At 50.7% G+C, this 18,143-nt stretch overlaps 1 protein-coding gene across 4 annotated transcripts in view; it reads left to right on the top strand.

Moving 5' to 3' along the window:
* Nucleotides 1–14,136, top strand: part of nudt18 (nudix (nucleoside diphosphate linked moiety X)-type motif 18) — a 15,285-nt gene extending 1,149 nt beyond the window's left edge. The window contains exons 1-5 of one of the 4 annotated variants that reach the window (XM_078565674.1): nucleotides 3,475–4,252; nucleotides 6,043–6,156; nucleotides 6,372–6,528; nucleotides 12,527–12,740; nucleotides 13,509–14,136. In XM_078565674.1, coding sequence (XP_078421800.1) covers nucleotides 6,376–6,528; nucleotides 12,527–12,740; nucleotides 13,509–14,110 — 969 coding nt within the window. In that variant the 5' untranslated portion in view covers nucleotides 3,475–4,252; nucleotides 6,043–6,156; nucleotides 6,372–6,375 and the 3' untranslated portion in view covers nucleotides 14,111–14,136. Of the gene's footprint in view, nucleotides 1–3,474; nucleotides 4,253–5,777; nucleotides 5,894–6,042; nucleotides 6,157–6,367; nucleotides 6,529–12,526; nucleotides 12,741–13,508 lie in introns of those variants that run through there. The other 3 variants (XM_078565675.1, XM_078565673.1, XM_078565676.1) reach the window with 3 other exon arrangements.
* The last annotated feature ends 4,007 nt before the right edge of the window (nucleotides 14,137–18,143 follow it).

Consider the following 18,143-nt stretch of genomic DNA (forward strand, 5'->3'; position numbering starts at 1 on the left):
GGGGGTGTGGGGTGGTTAGGGGAGGGGGGGTGTGGGTGGGTTAGGGGAGGGGGGGTGTGGGTGGTTAGGGGAAGGGGGGGTGTGGGTGGTTAGGGAAGGGGGGTGTGGGTGGTTAGGGGAAGGGGGGTGTGGGTGGTTAGGGGAAGGGGGGTGTGGGTGGTTAAGGGAAGGGGGGTGTGGGTGGTTAGGGGAAGGGGGGTGTGGGTGGTTAGGGGAAGGGGGGTGTGGGTGGCTAAGGGAAGGGGGTGTGGGTGGTTAGGGGAAGGGGGGTGTGGGTGGGGGGGAGTAGGGGGAAGGGGGGTGTGGGTGGGGGGGAGTAGGGGAAGGGGGTGTGGGTGGGGGGGGGAGTAGGGTAGGCGGGGTGTGGGTGGGGGGGCAGTAGGGGAAGGGGGGGGTGTGGGTGGGGAGGGGAGTAGGGGAAGGGGGGTGGGGTGGGGGGGGGAGTAGGGGAAAGGGGATGAGGTTGGGGGGGGAGCAGGGGAAAGGGGGCTGTGGGTGGGGGGGGGGAGCAGGGAAAGGGGGCTGTGGGTGGGGGGGAGCAGGGAAGGGGGCTGTGGGTGGCGGGGGCGAGTAGGGGGAAGGGGGCTGTGGGTGGGGGTGGGAGTAGGGGAAGGGGGCTGTGGGTGGGAGGGAGTGGGGAAGGGGGCTGTGGGGGGGGGAGGGAGTAGGGGAAGGGGCTGTGGGTGGGAGGGAGTAGGGGTAGGGGGGCTGTGGGTGGGAGGAAGTAGGGGTAGGGGGCTGTGGGTGGGGGGTGGAGTAGGGGAAGGGGGCTGTGGGTGGGAGGGAGTAGGGGTAGGGGGCTGTGGGTGGGGGGTGGAGTAGGGGAAGGGGGCTGTGGGTGGGGGGTGGAGTAGGGGAAGGGGGCTGTGGGTGGGGGGGGAGATGGGGAAGGGGGCTGTGGGTGGGGGGGTGAAGGGGGCTGTGGGTGGGGGGGGGAGGGGACTGTGGGTGGGGGGGGGAAGTGGGCTGGGGTGGGTGGGGGGGAGCAGGGGAAGGGGGTAGTGGGTGGGGTGGGGGAGTAGGGGAAGGGGGCTGTGGATGGGGGGGGAGTAGGGGAAGGGGGCTGTGGGAGGGAGGGAGTAGGGGATGGGGACTGTGGGTGGGGGGTGGAGTAGGGGAAGGGGGCTGTGGGAGGGAGGGAGTAGGGGAAGGGGGCTGTGGGTGGGGGGTGGAGTAGTGGAAGGGGGCTGTGGGTGGGGGGGGAGATGGGGGAAGAGGACTGTGGGTGGGGGGGGGAGATGGGGAAGGGGGCTGTGGGTTGGGGGGGAAGGGTGCTGTGGGTGGGGGGGAAGGGGGCTGTGGGTGGGGGGGGAAGGGGGCTGTGGGTGGGGGGGTGTAGGGGAAGGGGGCTGTGGGGGGAGTAGGGGAAGGGGGCTGTGGGTGGGGGGTGGAGTAGGGGAAGGGGGCTGTGGGTGGGGGGTGGAGTAGGGGAAGGGGGCTGTGGGTGGGGGGGGAGATGGGGAAGGGGACTGTGGGTGGGGGGGGTGAAGGGGGCTGTGGGTGGGGGGGGATGGGGCTGTGGGTAGGGGGGGAAGGGGGCTGTGGGTGGGGGGGAGAAGTGGGCTGTGGGTGGGGGGGGAGCAGGGGAAGGGGGTAGTGGGTGGGGGGGGGAGTAGGGGAAGGGGGCTGTGGGTGGAGGGGGAGTAGGGGAAGGGGGCTGTGGGTGGGAGGGAGTAGGGGAAGGGGACTGTGGGGGGTGAAGTAGGGGAAGGGGGCTGTGGGTGGGGGGTGGAGTAGTGGAAGGGGGCTGTGGGTGGTGGGGGGAGATGGTGAAGGGGGCTGTGGGTCGGGGGGGAAGGGTGCTGTGGGTGGGGGGGAAGGGGGTTGTGGGTGGGCGGGGAAGGGGGCTGTGGGTGGGCGGGGAAGGAGGGGAAGCGGACTGTGGGTGCGGGGGGGAGTAGGGGAAGGGGGCTGTGGGTGGGGGGGTGTAGGGGAAGGGGGCTGTGGGGGGGAGTTGGGGAAGGGGGCTGTGGGGGGGAGTAGGGGAAGGGGGCTGTGGGGGGAAGTAGGGGAAGGGGGCTGTGGGTGGGGTGGGCAGTAGGGGAAGGGGGCTGTGGGTAGGGGGGAGTAGGGGAAGGGGGCTGTGGGTGGGGGGAGTAGGGGAAGGGGGCGTGGGTGGGGGGAGATGGGGAAGGGGTCGTGGGTGGGGGGAGTAGGGGAAGGGGTCGTGGGGGAGGTGAGTAGGGTGAGGAGGCGTGAGTGGGGGGAGTAGGGGAAGGGGCGTGGGTGGGGGGAGTAGGGGAAGGGGGTGTGGATGGGGGGAGTAGGGGAAGGGGGTGTGGATGCGGGGAGTAGGGGAAGGGGGTGTGGGTGCGGGGAGTAGGGGAAGGGGGTGTGGGTGGGGAGAGTAGGGGAAGGGGGCGTGGGTGGGGGGAAGGGGGCGTGGGTGGGGGGAGTAGGGGAAGGGGGCGTGGGTTGGGGGAGTAGGGGAAGGGGGCGTGGGTGGGGGGAGTAGGGGAAGGGGGCGTGGGTGGGGGGAGTAGGGGAAGGGGGCGTGGGTGGGGGGAAGGGGGCGTGGGTGGGGGGAAGGGGGCGTGGGTGGGTGGAGTAGGGGAAGGGGGCGTGGGTGGGGGGAAGGGGGCGTGGGTGGGGGGAAGGGGGCGTGGGTGGGGAGAGTAGGGGAAGGGGTCGTGGGGGAGGTGAGTAGGGTGAGGAGGCGTGAGTGGGGGGAGTAGGGGAAGGGGTCGTGGGTGGGGGGAGTAGGGGAAGGGGCGTGGGTGGGGGGAGTAGGGGAAGGGGCGTGGGTGGGGGGAGTAGGGGAAGTGGCGTGGGTGGGGGGAGTAGGGGAAGGGGCGTGGGTGGGGGGAGTAGGGGAAGGGGTCCTGTGTGGGGGGAGTAGGGGAAGGGGCGTGGGTGGGAGGAGTAGGGGAAGGGGCGTGGGTGGGAGGAGTAGGGGAAGGGGCGTGGGTGGGAGGAGTAGGGGAAGGGGCGTGGGTGGGGGGAGTAGGGGAAGGGGCGTGGGTGGGGGGAGTAGGGGAAGGGGGCGTGGGTGCGGGGAGTAGGGGAAGGGGGCGTGGGTGGGGGGAGTAGGGGAAGGGGGCGTGGGTGGGGGGAAGGGGGCGTGGGTGGGGGGAATAGGGGAAGGGGGCGTGGGTGGGGGGAGTAGGGGAAGGTGGCGTGGGTGGGGGGAGTAGGGGAAGGGGGCGTGGGTGGGGGGAGTAGGGGAAGGGGTCGTGGGTGGGTGGAGTAGGGGAAGGATGCGAGGGTGGGGGGAGTAGGGGAAGGGGGCGTGGGTGGGGGCGGAGTAGGAGAAAGGGGCGGGGGAGGGGAGGTGTGGGTGGGGGTGTAGGCGGAAGGGGTGTGGATGGTGGGTAGGGTAGGGTGGTGTAGGAGAGGTGGGGTAAGGGGTGGGGAGGAGTGTGGGAGGAAGTGGGTCGAGGGGTGCGGTGAGGTGAGGGATTTGTGCATGGCTGAGAGATCATAGTGCAATCCAGTGCAAATTAACATGAGATACATTTAAGGTAACTAGGTAAATGACACATGGAGAAAGGGAATAACAAAGGAAGTCCTGCCTATCTGCATCACTTCCACACCCCCCAAAGCGCTTTACAGCCAATGAAGTGCAGTTGCTGTTGTCATGTGCGAAACGCCACTGCCAATTTGCGTGCAGGAAGCTCCCATAATCAGATCAGATCATGTGAGGGGTAGATGCTGCTCGAGGCACTGGGGTGAACTCCCCTGTCCAGCTCACCACCACCTTCTCAAGGGCAACTAGGGATGGGCAATAACTGCTGGCCCAGCCAGCGACACCCACATCCCATGAATGAATTTTTAAAAAATCCCCTTTCAAGATGATGAATCTGGAGATTCTTGTGCGATAAGGTGGCACCTCTGACAGTGCAGCCCTCCCTCAGCACGACTCTGGAGCCAGTATCAGCCTGGGTTTTTGTGCTCGAGTCTCTGGAGTGGGACTTGAACTCACAAACTTCTGAATCAGGCAAGAATGCTTTCAGAGACCAAAATGCGGGAATAAATTAATTGGTGTATGGAAAAGTATAGTCCAATAAATGAGTCAGTATCTATTTGTTAAAGGCAAATTGTCTTTGACAAACTTGATAAAGAGTTCTTTGATCAACTAATGGGGAGTTTGATGAGGGTATATGTATCATGACTTTAAAAAGACATTTAACAAAGTACCACATAATAGAATTGAAGGCTGTGGGATTAAAGGGACAGTAACAACATGGATATCGACTTGACTCAGGGCCAGAAAGCAGAGAGGCGTGATGAAAAGTTGATTTTCATACAGGAGGTATACAGTGGTGTTTCTCAGGGGTTGATTACTCGGGCACTGCTTTTTAATTTATATGAACGATCAGGACCTGCGAATGCAGGGCATAATTTCAAAGCTTACAGGGTGACAGAAAATGGTGAAACAGGCTGCAGAAATGGACAGGCACAGGTCAGATGTAATTTAACACGCAGATTTGTGAAGTGGTGTTTTTTTGTCAGGATGAATGAGCAGGGGTTGACGATGAACAAAGTGGTAAAATGTTAAAGGGGCGCAGGAACAGACAGACCTGGAGGTGAGGTGGCAGGGCAAGTTGAGGAAGCTGTTTAAAAAAAGCATAAAGGATCGAGGACTTTTATTCGCAGAAGAGTGCAAAAACAAGGAAGCTATCTCAAGCCTGTCTAAATCACCTGCCTCAACTGGAGTCTTATGCTCAATTCTGGACACCACACTCCAGGAAGGATGCCGAGGCTTTGGAGAGAGATCAGAAAGAGATCTATAATAATGGTCCCTGGGATTAGGGACTTTTAAGTTAACGTGGAGAGACTCTAGAAGCTGAGATTGTTCTCCTTGGGGCAGCGAAAGTTAAGAGGAAGCTTTGAGTGAGGTGTTCAAAGTCATAAAGGCTTTTGGCAGACTGACTGCAGAGAAACTGTTTTCAGCGGAGGAAGGGTTGATTACTAAAGGACACAGATTTCAGGTGATTGGCAAAAGAAGTAGATGTAGCACAGTGAGCTACTGTGATCTGGAATGGAACAGATGGTCAGAAAAAATGGTGGAAGCAGATTCAATGGTCACATTCAAAAGAGAGTTGGATGAATGGGCTATGGGATAGCTTTTCAAGAGCCAGCACAAGGACGATGGGCCGAGTGGCCAGCTCCTATGCTGTACTATTCTATGATTCCATGAAATATGTAAGGAGGTACAATCTGCAGGTTTGGCCATATTGTTTCATTTGTTCATATACTGCAGGCAGAATGACATTGGCTGTCCATTGATGTCCTGAAGCATTCACCCGTCAGCACCCAAGTGCTCCTAATTTACCATGTGGGGTTCAAGGAGAATGGATTTTGAGTGAGAGAGCATCTTGTTCTGACTGTTTCAGGATAAATCCCAAATTGCAGTGCATGTTGTGTTTTTCTCAAAGTCATTCTCTAGATGCCGCAAAGGCTAACCTCTCATTGCCCTGAGAAGGTAATGCTGGACCTCTACTTGAACTATTGCAATCTTTGTGATAATGGAGCTAAGTTATAAACTGATGGAACAGTAATATATGTCCGCATCAGCATGGTGTATAACCTGGAGATAGTGCTGTTCCTGTGACATTGCTGCTTGTGTCCTTCCTGGTGGTGCTGCTAAAGCAGTGGCTGCAGCTTATCCCACAGGTCATACGTACTCAAAGTCATGGTGGGGGAAGGAGCTTTATATTGAGTCCAATGAAGGGGTACCACTCGTAAGAACATAAGAAATAGGAGCTTGAGTAGGCCCTTCGAGCCTGTTCTGCTATTCAATAATATCATGGCTGTTCTCCAACCTCAACTGAACCGTTCTGCATGGTGCCAAATCTATTGAGTGTCATAGGCACTGGGCGGCTGGTGAGTTTTCCATCACGCACATGCCTTGAGTTTTGTCGATAATGGAGAACCTTTGAGCATTCAGCAGGTGAGTAGTTATGGCGGAATCTCTGCCTCGTACTGAGCTCGGATTAGCGATAAATATTTGGTCTAGTTCAGCTATCGCTTTCTCATCAGATTTGTCGTGTTGGGATTGCCTTTTCTTTAGTTTGACCTGGATTCTCTCCTCTTTTCAAGGCGCTGACTCTCGTGGGATAGCAATCAGGAGCAGGAATCCTGTTCGAATTTTCCCTTCCTGGAACAGAACTGAGTTCCATTGGAGTGCCAAACTGATGCCCCAATTGAGACCAGGTAACCAGGCCCCTCAGCTCTGTAAGGCTTTGTACAGACTCATTGAAGAACAAGGGTTGTTCCTTGATGCAACATGTTGCCTATTTATAATATGCCTCTTAGTGTTTCCTTTAGTACATGTTCCGTGTTAAACCTTACACCAAAATGATACATTTTTGAATTTCTTTTTATATATGTGGTTAGCTGGTGTTTCTAAAATGTCCGTTCATTCGCAGAGCCATGGACTCGGTTGAAAATCAACTGGAGCTCCTTTTGAAAGGAGGGGGTATCGAGGTGCAGGAGTACGACTCACCTCTTCTGGAGGAAGTGGTGCCGGTAACTGTGCGGAAGACAGTTTGCTACATCGTCGCTGCAGTCATACTGAACGAGCAGGTAAGAGGGGAGCCTCTTGACCCACTGGCCTTCACAGCCAAAATAGGAAAACGGTCAAGACCTGTGTGCTGCACATTATCCCAGCCCTATCGACGGACAGCCCCATATCCCAACTGATCTGAAGAGCTGTTTTGTGCCATTTTACTGCTCTAGCTGAAAGATCTGTTGCTTAATTTCAAACTCAATGTGCATGAAATAAAGGGTACAGTTCCAAAGAGTGTGCAGGAGCAAAGAGTCCTAGGGGTATATAAAGGTGACAGGACAGGCTGAGAAAATGGTTAATTAGGCATAAGGATTCCTGGGTTTAATAAATAGAGGTATAGAGTACAAAAACAAGGAAATTATGGTGAACCTTTATAAAACACTGGTTTGGTCTAACTCTGCGTGTACCACGCTTTAAGAAGGATGCGACTGGATTCACGAGAATGGTTGAGGTATTTCAGCTGTGCAGATAGATTGGAGAAGCTGGGGCTGTTCTCCTTAGAGCAGGTTGAGAGGAGATTTGATAGAAGTGTTCAAAATCATGAGGGGTCTGGACAGAGTAGATCGGGAGAAGCTGCTGACGGAAGGCTCGAGAACCAGAGGGCACCGATTTAAGGTGATTAGCGAAAGAACCAGAGGTGACATGAGGAAAAACTTCTCCAGCAGCGAGTGGCTGGGACCTGGAATGCGCTGCCTGAGAGTGTGGTGGAGGCAGGTTCAATCATGGCTTTCAGAAGGGAATTGGATCATTATCTGAAAAGAGGAAATTTGCAACCTGCTGAATGGCCTCTTCTGTGCTGTGAGCATCCTATGTTGTGACTGTGTCTGGCTTCTCCTTTCAAAACTTTCTGAAATCCTGCCTGTGAAACCAGTGTTCAACTCCTCGTTCCCACCTTTAATCAGCATCCAATTTCCCTTATGCTTCTGGGGGTATTTATTTTTTTCCCCTCAAAGGTGCAGGTTGTTGTTTTGGAGTGGGTAACAGCAGAACCATGTGGTGATGAAGAACTTGCACTTTCTACTGCAGCACATACACTGGGCTGGGAGCTGGGATCTGATCGATATGAGTCAGTGAGTAGATTGGGATCTCATTGCAGACATTCACCTTTGTGCAATCCAGTGTGACTTGGGGGAGCAGGTGACATACTTAATGTGCTTTTGTTTGTCAGCCTGTGTGTGTTTGGCCAAAGCATAGTCCTGGCTTTTTATACCAAGACACTTCTGTCCCTCTGGCTGCCCCTCTTACTGTGGACAGTACTCGATGTTCTGGGAACTGCTATAGCATGATGTATCCTTTTGAAATGAGACATGTTTGATTGAGGCCTCATGTACCAGTAAGGAAAACAATGGGAACTAGTTCTGACCTCCATATTGTACACAATCCAGTAGGACGAACCAATATGTTTGTATTTTCAGAAAGCGTTTGATAAAGTGTCATGTAAGGGGAGGTGATGGCATAGTAGCATTGTAACTGGACTAATAATCCAGAGATCCAGGGTAATGCTCTGGGGACCAGGGTTCAAATCCCACCGTGGTAGATTGTGAAATTTGAATTCAATAACAATCTGAAATTAAAAGTCTAATGATAACCATGAAACCATTGTTAATTGTTGTAAAAACCCATCTGGTTCACCAATGTTCTTTAGGGAAGGAAATCTGCCACCCTTACCTGGTCTGGCCGACATGTGACTCCAGACCCACAACAATGTAGTTGACTCTTAAATGCCCTCTGAAATGGCCCAGCAAGCCACTCTGTTGTATTAAACCGCTACAAAGTCACAAAAAAGGAATGAAATCGGACAGACCACCCAGCATCGACCTAAGCACCGGAAATGATAACGGCAATCTCAGCCTTGTCGACCCTGCAAAGTCCACCTGACTAACATCTGGGGCTAGTGCCTAAATTGGGAGAGCTGTCTCACAGACTAGTCGAGCAACAGCCTGACATAGTCATCCTCACAGAATCATATCTTACAGACAATGTCCCAGACACCGCCATCCATGAGGCACTGTGGGCCAACAGCAGCAGCAGAATTGTACTCGAACACAATCTGTAACCTCATGGCCCGGCATATCCCCCACTCTACCATTATCATCAAGCCAGGGGATCAACCCTGGTTCAGTGAAGAGTGCAGGAGGGCATGCCCAGAGCAGCACCAGGCACACCTAAAAATGAGGTATCAATCTGGTGAAGCTATAAAACAGGACTACTTGCGTGCCAAACAGCATAAGCAGCAAGTGATAGACAGAGCTCAGCGATCCCACAACCAACGGATCAGATCTAAGCTCTGCAGTCCTGCCACACCCAGTCGTGAATGGTGGTGGACAACTAAACAACTCATTGAAGGAGGAGACTCCACAAATATCCCCATCCTCAATGATCGAGGAACCTAGCACATCAGTGCAAAAGATAAGGCAGAAGCATTTGCTACAATCTTCAGCCAGAAGTGCTGAGTGGATGATACATCACGGCCTCCTCCGGAGGTCCCCAGCATCACAGATGCCAGTCTTCAGCCAATTCAATTCACTCCACATGATATCAAGAAACAACTGAAGACACTGGATACCGGAAAGGCTATAGGCTATGACAATATTCCGGCAATAGCACTGAAGATTTGTGCTCCAGAGCTTGCCGCGCCCCTAGCCAAGCTGTTCCAGTACAGCTACAACACTGGCATCTACCAGGCTATGTGGAAAATTGACCAAGTGTGTCCTGTACACAAAAAGCAGGACAAATCCAATCCGGCCAGTTACTGCCCCATCAGTCTACTCTCGATCCTCAGTAAAGTAATGGAAGGGGTCATCAACAGTGCTATCAAGCAGCACTTGCTTAGCAATAACCTGCTCACTGACGCCCAGTTTGGTTCCGCCAGGGCCACTCAGCTCCTGTCCTCATTACAGCCTTGGTTCAAACGTGGACAAAAGAGCTGAACTCTTGAGGTGAGGTGAGAGTGACTGCCCTTGACATCAAGGCAGCATTTGACCAAGTGTGGCATCAAGGAGCCCTAGCAAAACTGGAGTCAATGGGAATTAGGGGGAAAACTCTCCGCTGCTTGAAGACATACCTAGCACAAAGGAAGATGGTTGCGGTTGTCAGAGGTCAGTCATCTCAGCTCCAGAGCATCATTGCAGGAGTTCCTCAGGGTAATGTCCTAGGCCCAACCATCTTCAACTGCTTCATCAATGACCTTCCTTCCATCATAAGGTCTGAAGTGGGGATGTTTGCTGATGATTGTACAATGTTCAGCACCATTCGCAACTCCTCAGATACTGAAGCAGTCCATGCCCAAATGCAGCAAGGCCTGGACAAGATCCAGGCTTGGGCTGACAAGTGGCAAGTAAAATTCACGCCACACAAGTGTCAGGCAATGACGATCTCTAACAAGAGAGAATCCAACCATCGCCCCCTGATGTTCAATGGCATTACCATCACTGAATCCCCCACTATCAACATCCTGGGGGTTACCATTGATCAGAAACTGAACTGGACTAGTCATATAAATACTGTGGCTACAAGAGCGGGTCAGAGGCTGGGAATCCTGCGACAAGTAACTCGCCCCCTGACTCCCCAAAGCCTGTCCACCATCTACAAGGCACAAGTCAGGAGTGTAATGGGATATTCCCCACTTGCCTGGATGAGTGCAGCTCCCACAACAGTCAAGAAGCTTGACACCATCCAGTAAAAAGCAGCCCGCTTGATTGGTACTACATCCACAAACATTCACTCCCTCCACCACCGATGCACAGTAGCAGCAGTGTGTACCATCTACAAGATGCACTGCAGGAATTCACCAAGGCTCCTTAGACAACACCTTCCAAACCCAGGACCACTAGCATCTAGCAGGACAAGGGCAGCAGATACATGGGAACACCACCACCTTGAAGTTCCCCTCCAAGTCACTCACCCATCCTGACTTGGAAATATATCGTTGTTCCTTCACCGTCGCTGGGTCAAAATCCTGGAGCAGCACTGTGGGTGTACCTACACCACATGGACTGCAGCGGTTCAACTAGGGATGGGCAATAAATGCTGCCGCAGCCAGCGAAATCCACATCCCACGAATGAATAAAATAAAATGTCAGTCATATAAGATTGGGGCTCATGGGATTGGGGATAATATATTAGCATGGATTGGCGATTGGTTAAAGGACAGAAAACAGAGAACAGGAATAAATGGATCATTTTCCACTAGCATCCATAACCTTAAGACTGTACATGTATGTTCTGTCCACAAAAATCTCGGTAAGGAGATGTCATTTGGAAGTCCTGGACAGAATATGTTCGAATAGTGAAGTATTCAGAGTGTGTGTTTCACACACAAATATGCACAGGGGGAAGAGCATGCAGCAAGCTGCATTTTTTGCAGTTTCTGAGAAAACAAAATGAAGACATAAGAGCATTGCTAACAATAGTATGATGGGCTCAATAAAGAGAGAGAGCAGAGTGATTGCAACAGCGATAGAAAGGCGTCACCAAATTGTAATGTGCCCATCACTGTGGACCAGATATGAGAAAAAAAGAGCGTTACAAAAGGTTTGGACAGGCTTGGGGTATATTGAGAGTTGAGAGCTGCCTTTATAACTGACATGCTAAATTGAGTTTTCACTGAACCAACCTCCACGAGTCAGCTTACGTTGTCACCCCCGTATCCACCGTCTCGCCACGATAAGGGAGTCGGGCTAAACATCATAAACGCTAGGCAATGCTTGGCAGAAGTGACTCAGGTATGCTGACTTGTGTCAGAGGGCCAAGCCTTTCAGAACTTTATTCTAATTTAAAAAAGACAAGCCAGGAGTGAAAAATGACTGCATGATGCTGAAACATCAGTGAATAGTACTTAAGACTGCAAGCAAGTTGATGTTAGCTGTGTGGCAGCTCTTACACTTGTGCTGCTGTAATAATTAGGAGGGATAAAATATGTAAAAAGGGGGAGTGCTGGATGCCGTTAGTGCTCCTTATGCCTTGCTTTGATGAATAGTTATGTTTCTTAGCTGATTTGTCTTAACCAGCTTTGGTTTGTCTATACAGCACAAGAGAAATGGTGAAAGTAGAGCATCTGAGAAGAGGAAAGATAAGCTGCCACATGGGCAGATGGGTTGTTAGAAATATTGAGGGCTTCCGAGGAGCTTGGCTTACTGGCATGGTGATGCTTTTGTGTTTCTCGATGCCAAATTTCTCTCCATGGTAATGCCATGAGCAAGTACCAATCTGTAATATATGCAACTGGACAGTGATTGTCAGTGGCATGTTGAGCATGACGGGTGTCGGAGCTGAATCTAATTTGGAAGGCAGGCTCACAAAATCATATGGAAAAGTAGGTTTCATCAACGAGACTTGCAACATCTTTGTCCTGTCTTCTTTCCTGGTGTTCGATACGCTGGCAGTTGACGTTTACGTTGACAACTGTGTATACATGTACTTTCTAGTGTCGATGACTGTGTTGGGGCCTGGCGGAGAGTCAAAGGTGTGAAATTGTTGGTGAACTCCTGGGTACTCCTGAAATACTGCGAAGGTGATGCGTGGGCTTTAGAAAAGTCCAGCTTGGTGTTGATGAATGCAGTGTTGATGAATGCAGTGTTGATGAATGCAGTGTTGATGAATGCAGTGTTGACGAATGCAGTGTTGACGAATGCAGTGTTGACGAATGCAGTGCTGACGAATGCAGTGCTGACGAATGCAGTGCTGACGAATGCAGTGCTGACGAATGCAGTGCTGACGAATGCAGAAGGCAGTGCTGACGAATGCAGTGCCGACGAATGCAGAAGGCAGTGCTGACGAAGGCAGTGCTGACGAAGGCAGTGCTGACGAAGGCAGTGCTGACGAATGCAGTGCTGACGGAGGCGGTGCTGACGAAGGCGGTGCTGACAAAGGCGGTGCCGACGGAGGCAGTGTTGCAGTTGTTAGGTTGAGGGTCGCATTGAAAGCTGCTCCCCTCCCCCTCCCTTTTTTTTTCCCCTTTGTAGAGATTGAACATTTTCCAGCTGTGTGACCAATCGTTCTTGTTTACATGTGCAGAAAGAAGTGGTGATGATGCAGGAGGCAAAACAGGAATGTTATGGCAAGTGGTACCTGCCAGCAGGGAGGATGGAACAAAATGAAACGATCGTTCAGGCCGTGAAGAGAGAGGTTCAAGAAGAAACCGGTTTGGAGTGCGACCCGTACACCCTGCTGAGCGTGGAAGAGAGAGGCCCTCGATGGATCCGCTTTGTTTTCCTGGCCAAAGTTACAGGTTTGCATTTCTCCTTCTTTGGTGGGTGGGGGGCGGGTGTGTGCTCGGCATTCGCTGGAATACGTTGTTGGGGGGCAAGATAGTGGGTGTACTTCTGAGTGAGGTGCCTTTTGGAATGCACAAACTGAGTGTGGTAATACTGACATAGTGTTCTGAGTACTCTCGTATACTTACCAGCAGAGGCTTAATGTCAAACTCTTTGACAATAGCTCAAAATTGGGGTCCTGGGAATGTGATCTTGGAGCAGCAAATGAATTTGTTTTATTTTGGTGAATAGAAAATCAAATGAGATAAGCATATGAACTAGAAGCAGGAGGAGGCCATTCGGCCCCTCGAGCTTGCTCCGCCATTCAATAAGATCATGGCTGATCTGTTTGTGTTTCGAATTCCACATTCCCATCTGACGAGCAATTCCCAGAACTTCAGTTGTGTTGATAATTTTGTAATTGACCCATGTTCCCAATTGTATGCACTGTCTTTTTTTCACACTCAATTTTTGTCTGTGTAAATAGCGTTCTGTTAATGTTGACATTGCTTTGGTTCTGTCATGGTAATGCTTTGCAGAGATAATTCTTGTCTTCACTTAGTGACTTTAAACTTATTTCTACTGTTTTCATCGGCATTGTTAAGCATAGATTGGTTTGAGTGGGACTCCGAGTGACTTAAAGTGGCTTCAATAGGAAAAGTGTGAATTTGACACATAGGTAAGGTGGAATTGTATTTTAGAGTGTTTCCTGTTGACATTATCTGATGTTGTTCAATTTGCAGGAGGAAATTTGAAGAGCACCTCAGAGAGCGATGCAGAATCCCTGCAGGCAAAATGGTGGGACAGAGTGTCACCGCTTCCACTCAGAGCCAGGGACATCTTAAATCTCATTTCGTTTGCTGTGAAGCACAAAGAGAAGGCTTCTCATCCAGTGACTGTTCCTGTGGAGCTGCCCTGTTCTATTGTTTGCCACAGAGTAGTGGCTGCCTTCCTCAACAAAAACAACGACCTCTGGCTGTTGACCAACCATAAGCACTCTCCTCATTTCCCTGTGACAGCTTGTGGCTCATCCTCAGCCGACCTGTCTTGCAGCATAGAAGTAGCCATCTACAGACTCATCAAAGAGTGCTTGATGGGCTCCCAGCTCAAGGTGAAAACTCATGGCATTTTGGGGTTGCAGCACAGTGGATCAGTCCCTGGGAAGGCCGATGGTGTTTGTTTCAATGTCTTAGTCACTGTTGCCCAGATGGAAACGAAATACCGCCAGTTCCCTCCAGATGTCAACAACGTGAAGTATGGCTGGCACAAAGTAGATAATGACGATTTAAAAATTCAGTTGTTAGAGAGGTTGTCATTTTCTTCTGTTGTGCCATTTTTGAATTAAAGTGTCATGGGAAATGATGGAATAAAGAGGGGTTTAATTGTGTTGGTTAGGTGTTAGTCCATGAAATGATCATCCGAACACTCTCGCCCTGTGGTAGACCATAAAATAATGTTACTGCATTGTCATTCTTCTCTTGACCAGAAGAGAAAAATAAAAATACACAGAACGGTGCCTCTATTGGTTGGAAGAACATCACCTCAGCAATTCCTTGCCTTTTGCTTGGCAGTGATGTTGAACAAATGGAGAAGGCACATGTTCCCTACCAGGCATGAATGAATGTATGACTGGCCCATGAGCAAGTGAATGAATGGGTATAGATAACTGAATGCGGGATTGAGAATGCATGTGTGAGAGAATGTGTGAATGAATGCGAGTGAGTGAACGAATGGGGGTGAGTATGCGTGAATGAGTGAGTGAATGCCTGTGGGTGAATAAAAGAGTGAACGAATGAGAGTGAGCGTACACATGAGCGAGTGAATGCCTGTGTGTGTGAGTGAGTGAACGAATGCGAGCGAGTGAACGAATGCGAGCGAGTGAACGAATGCGAGCGAGCGAACGAATGCGAGCGAGCGAACGAATGCGAGCGAGCGAACGAATGCGAGCGAGCGAACGAATGCGAGCGAGCGAACGAATGCGAGCGAGCGTATACATGTGTGTGTGAGATGGGTGAGCGTATACATTGTGTGATGAACGAGTGTGTGAACGAATGCGAGTGAGCGTATACGTGAGAGTGTGAACGAATGCGGGTGAGCGTATACGTGAGCGAGTGTGATGAGTGAGTGAATGCCTGTGTGAGTGAATCCCTACATGTGACTCCAGATCGACAGTAAAGTGGTTGACACTTCACTGCCCTCAGAAAGGGCTTAGCAAGCCACTCAGTTCAAGGTCAATTAGAGATGGGCAACATTCCAGTGACACCCTCAGCTCATGAAAGAATTTTCAAAAACTTTACTGCCAATGAAGTGCTTTTGCCGTAGTCACTGTTGTTACCCCCCTAGTCGACTATCCCAGTGCTTTCCTGGCCAAGCTCTAACCTTCCACTCCCCATAAACAAGAGCTCATCTAAGGCACCACTATCTGCATCCTAACCCATACCTGGTTATGTTCACCCATCATGCCCTGTGCTTGCTGACCTACAATGGCTCAAGGTCCTGCAATGCCTCGATGTTAAAATTCCCAATCCAGGGTTCAAGTCCCTCTCTCCCTTCCAGCTCCACAACCCTCCAGGAGCTCTGCATTCCTTTAATTCTGGCCTCTTGAGTATCCCTGATTTTAATCACTCCACCGATGGTGGCCATGCCTCCAATTGCCGAGACCCTAAGCTTTAAGATTCCCTCCCAAAACCTTTGCATCTTTCAAGATGCTCCTAAAATGTTTGAGCAAACTATCCTGGTATCTGCTTATTTGGTTGGTGTCAGGATTTACTTCTGTGAAGCACCTCGGGCTGTTTTACTATCTTAAAGTTGCTGTATTTACTTAAATTGTCATTGATGGCGTTTTGAAACCAGAGGCAAATGGCAACATGGAATTTCTAAACAGTGGTATAGAGTACAAAAGCAAGGAACTTGCGCTAAACCTTTATAAAACACTGGTTCAGCCCCAGCTGGAGTTTTGTGTCCAATTCTGGGCATCGCACCTTAGGATGGATGCGAAGGCTTTGGAGAGGGTGCAGAGGAGATTTACTAGAATGCTAATAGGAATGAGAGACTTCAGTTAGTTGGAAATAATAGAAAAACTGGGATTGTTCTCTTTGAAGCAGAGAAAGATTGTTCATGGACACTAGCAGCCACCCCAAAGGTCCAGCAGGGTGCTGCATTGCAGTGTCAGTCAGGACAACTTGGAACATCTTATCTTATGAGGAAAGGTTGGACAGGTTGGGCCTATATCCATTGGAGTTTAGAAGAATGAGAGGTGATCTTATTGAAACATAGAAGATCTTGAGGGAATCCTGAAAGGATGTCCCCCCTTTTGCAGGAGAGACTAGAACTAGGGGCCACAGTTTTAAAAACAAGGGGTCTCGCACTTAAGATGGAGATGAGGAGAAAATTCTTTCTCTCAGAAGGCCATGAGTCTGTGGAACTCGCTTCCCTAGAGAGCAGTAGAAGCTGTGTCATTGAATATTTTTAAGTCTGAGGTAGACAGATTCTTGACTAACAAGGGAGTCACGTGATATGGGGGGGTGGTGCAGGGGGTGGAGGGAGTAGTTGGGAATGTGGAGTTGAAGCCACACAATCAGATCAGCCATGATCTCATTGAATGGCAGAGCAGGCTCGTGGGGCCGAATGGCCTACTCCTGCTCCTAATTTATATGTTCATATACATGTATGTATATATGTTCATCCTGAAAGAGGTTAAGAAAAGATCTTACGCAATGAACATGGCCAATCAAAATGGCACGCTGAAGGGGAGCAAATATGACATCGCTCTCTTTGGTACTGACGGAAACCCCTCTATTAAAAAAACAGGTAGATATACATTTTCTTTAAAACTCCCCTAGGGGGACTCTTCCAGTTTGTGGATAAGTGAAACTACTGTGTAGTTCATTTCTACACTTGAGAGATGTTATTTAACCAAAGAAAGGCTCTCACTCTGGAGTTAAAACAGAGTTAGTTCAAAGTAAAAATGCACCAAAACAAATCAATTTTGTCACGATCTTTTTATTTAACCCCCAGCAGCTCTGGGTTCAGGGCCTGCCCAAGCTTTGGGCCTTCTTGCTCCGAGTATCTTAATCATTTTATATCTTGTATACTGGAAAGGTAAAGAAATGTTCAATGAATGTCTGAGTAACCAAGTAGTAGGCTGCTCAAACAGGGTCGAGATTGAAGTCCAATGAAAGCAGACTCTGAGCTCAACAGGAAAGGTTCTGCCTCTGCACCATTTTTTTTTTGGCCAGAGACTGTGGAAGTAAAAGTGTCCTATATTTCCCTGACTGAAATTGGAGCTCTGCATACTGTTTGGAGAGATGCGATTAGGGGCTTACTATCACCTAATAGGGCCCAGACAGTGAGGCTGAGCCACAAAGTTTTAGGTTCCTCTCTAGCTGTTGGGGCCTTCAGAAACAGTGTCACATTTATCCCTGCAAATCTCTCTGCTGAAACACTTCCTGTTGGTTCTTCAGCCCTTTTACACTTCCAATCACCCTTGGGGGTGAAAATGTCCCCAACAGCCCTTCTTACTCCTAACTCCCCCATTCACACCGTTCTCTGGTGCGGGGTTGGGGGTGGGGGGGGGGGGCGTGTTTGACCCTTCACGTTAGCCAAGGACTAACTTGGCTCAGTTTTGATCTTTTGATTTTAATTCGGACCCTTCCCCACTCAAAGCAGTAATGTTAAGGTTCTTCTTCTGCTATCAGGGAGTCTTCCGAAATTTGCGAGTGACCTGCCCAGCACTTTTGGGGCATTCCCAATTTCCAATCTGCTGTCTGGGGTAGTGAAGCTCCAGAGGAGCACAGGTAGGTCAAATTATTTCCAAAACTCTCTCTCTTTCCCCAGAAGGATGCACGACAGGGAGAGATGTGGGAAGAGGCTCACAATCAGTATAGACACTTTGGGTGAAACAGCCATTCCTCGGTGCTGTAAATGCTGTGTCTGAAAAAACCCTGCAGTTTTGTTAAACATTCCATGCAATTGAGGTTCCTGAGAGTTTCTCCCATATGTAATGCCTGGAAACAGTTGAGGTACAGCAGCAGTAAGGCAATCCACACTCGTTTGGTGCACTTTAGACCCGTGTTGTGTTTGCAGTTCCTTGTTCCTTCAGTCAGTCTCCTCGCACTGCACACTGTCCCAGACCTGAGCCATGGGTCACCACATGCCAGGCCATCCTGCCATGGACATTTCCTGCAGACCAGACAGGATGTCTGTCTCCCACACCAGTGCAGTAACCAATATGCCCCTCTCCTCTATATAACAAGCGACCTTATTACAGATTCCAATTTCAGCATCAAAGTGGGGTCGGTAACATTGAGGTGGGGCTCAGATTTAGTACCTCACATATCAAGTACACTCACGCTCTGGTTTCAGTGAGAAACAGCGCC

The sequence above is a fragment of the Cetorhinus maximus genome, chromosome 20 (genome assembly GCF_964194155.1).
Source record: "Cetorhinus maximus chromosome 20, sCetMax3.hap1.1, whole genome shotgun sequence".
NCBI lineage: Eukaryota > Metazoa > Chordata > Chondrichthyes > Lamniformes > Cetorhinidae > Cetorhinus > Cetorhinus maximus.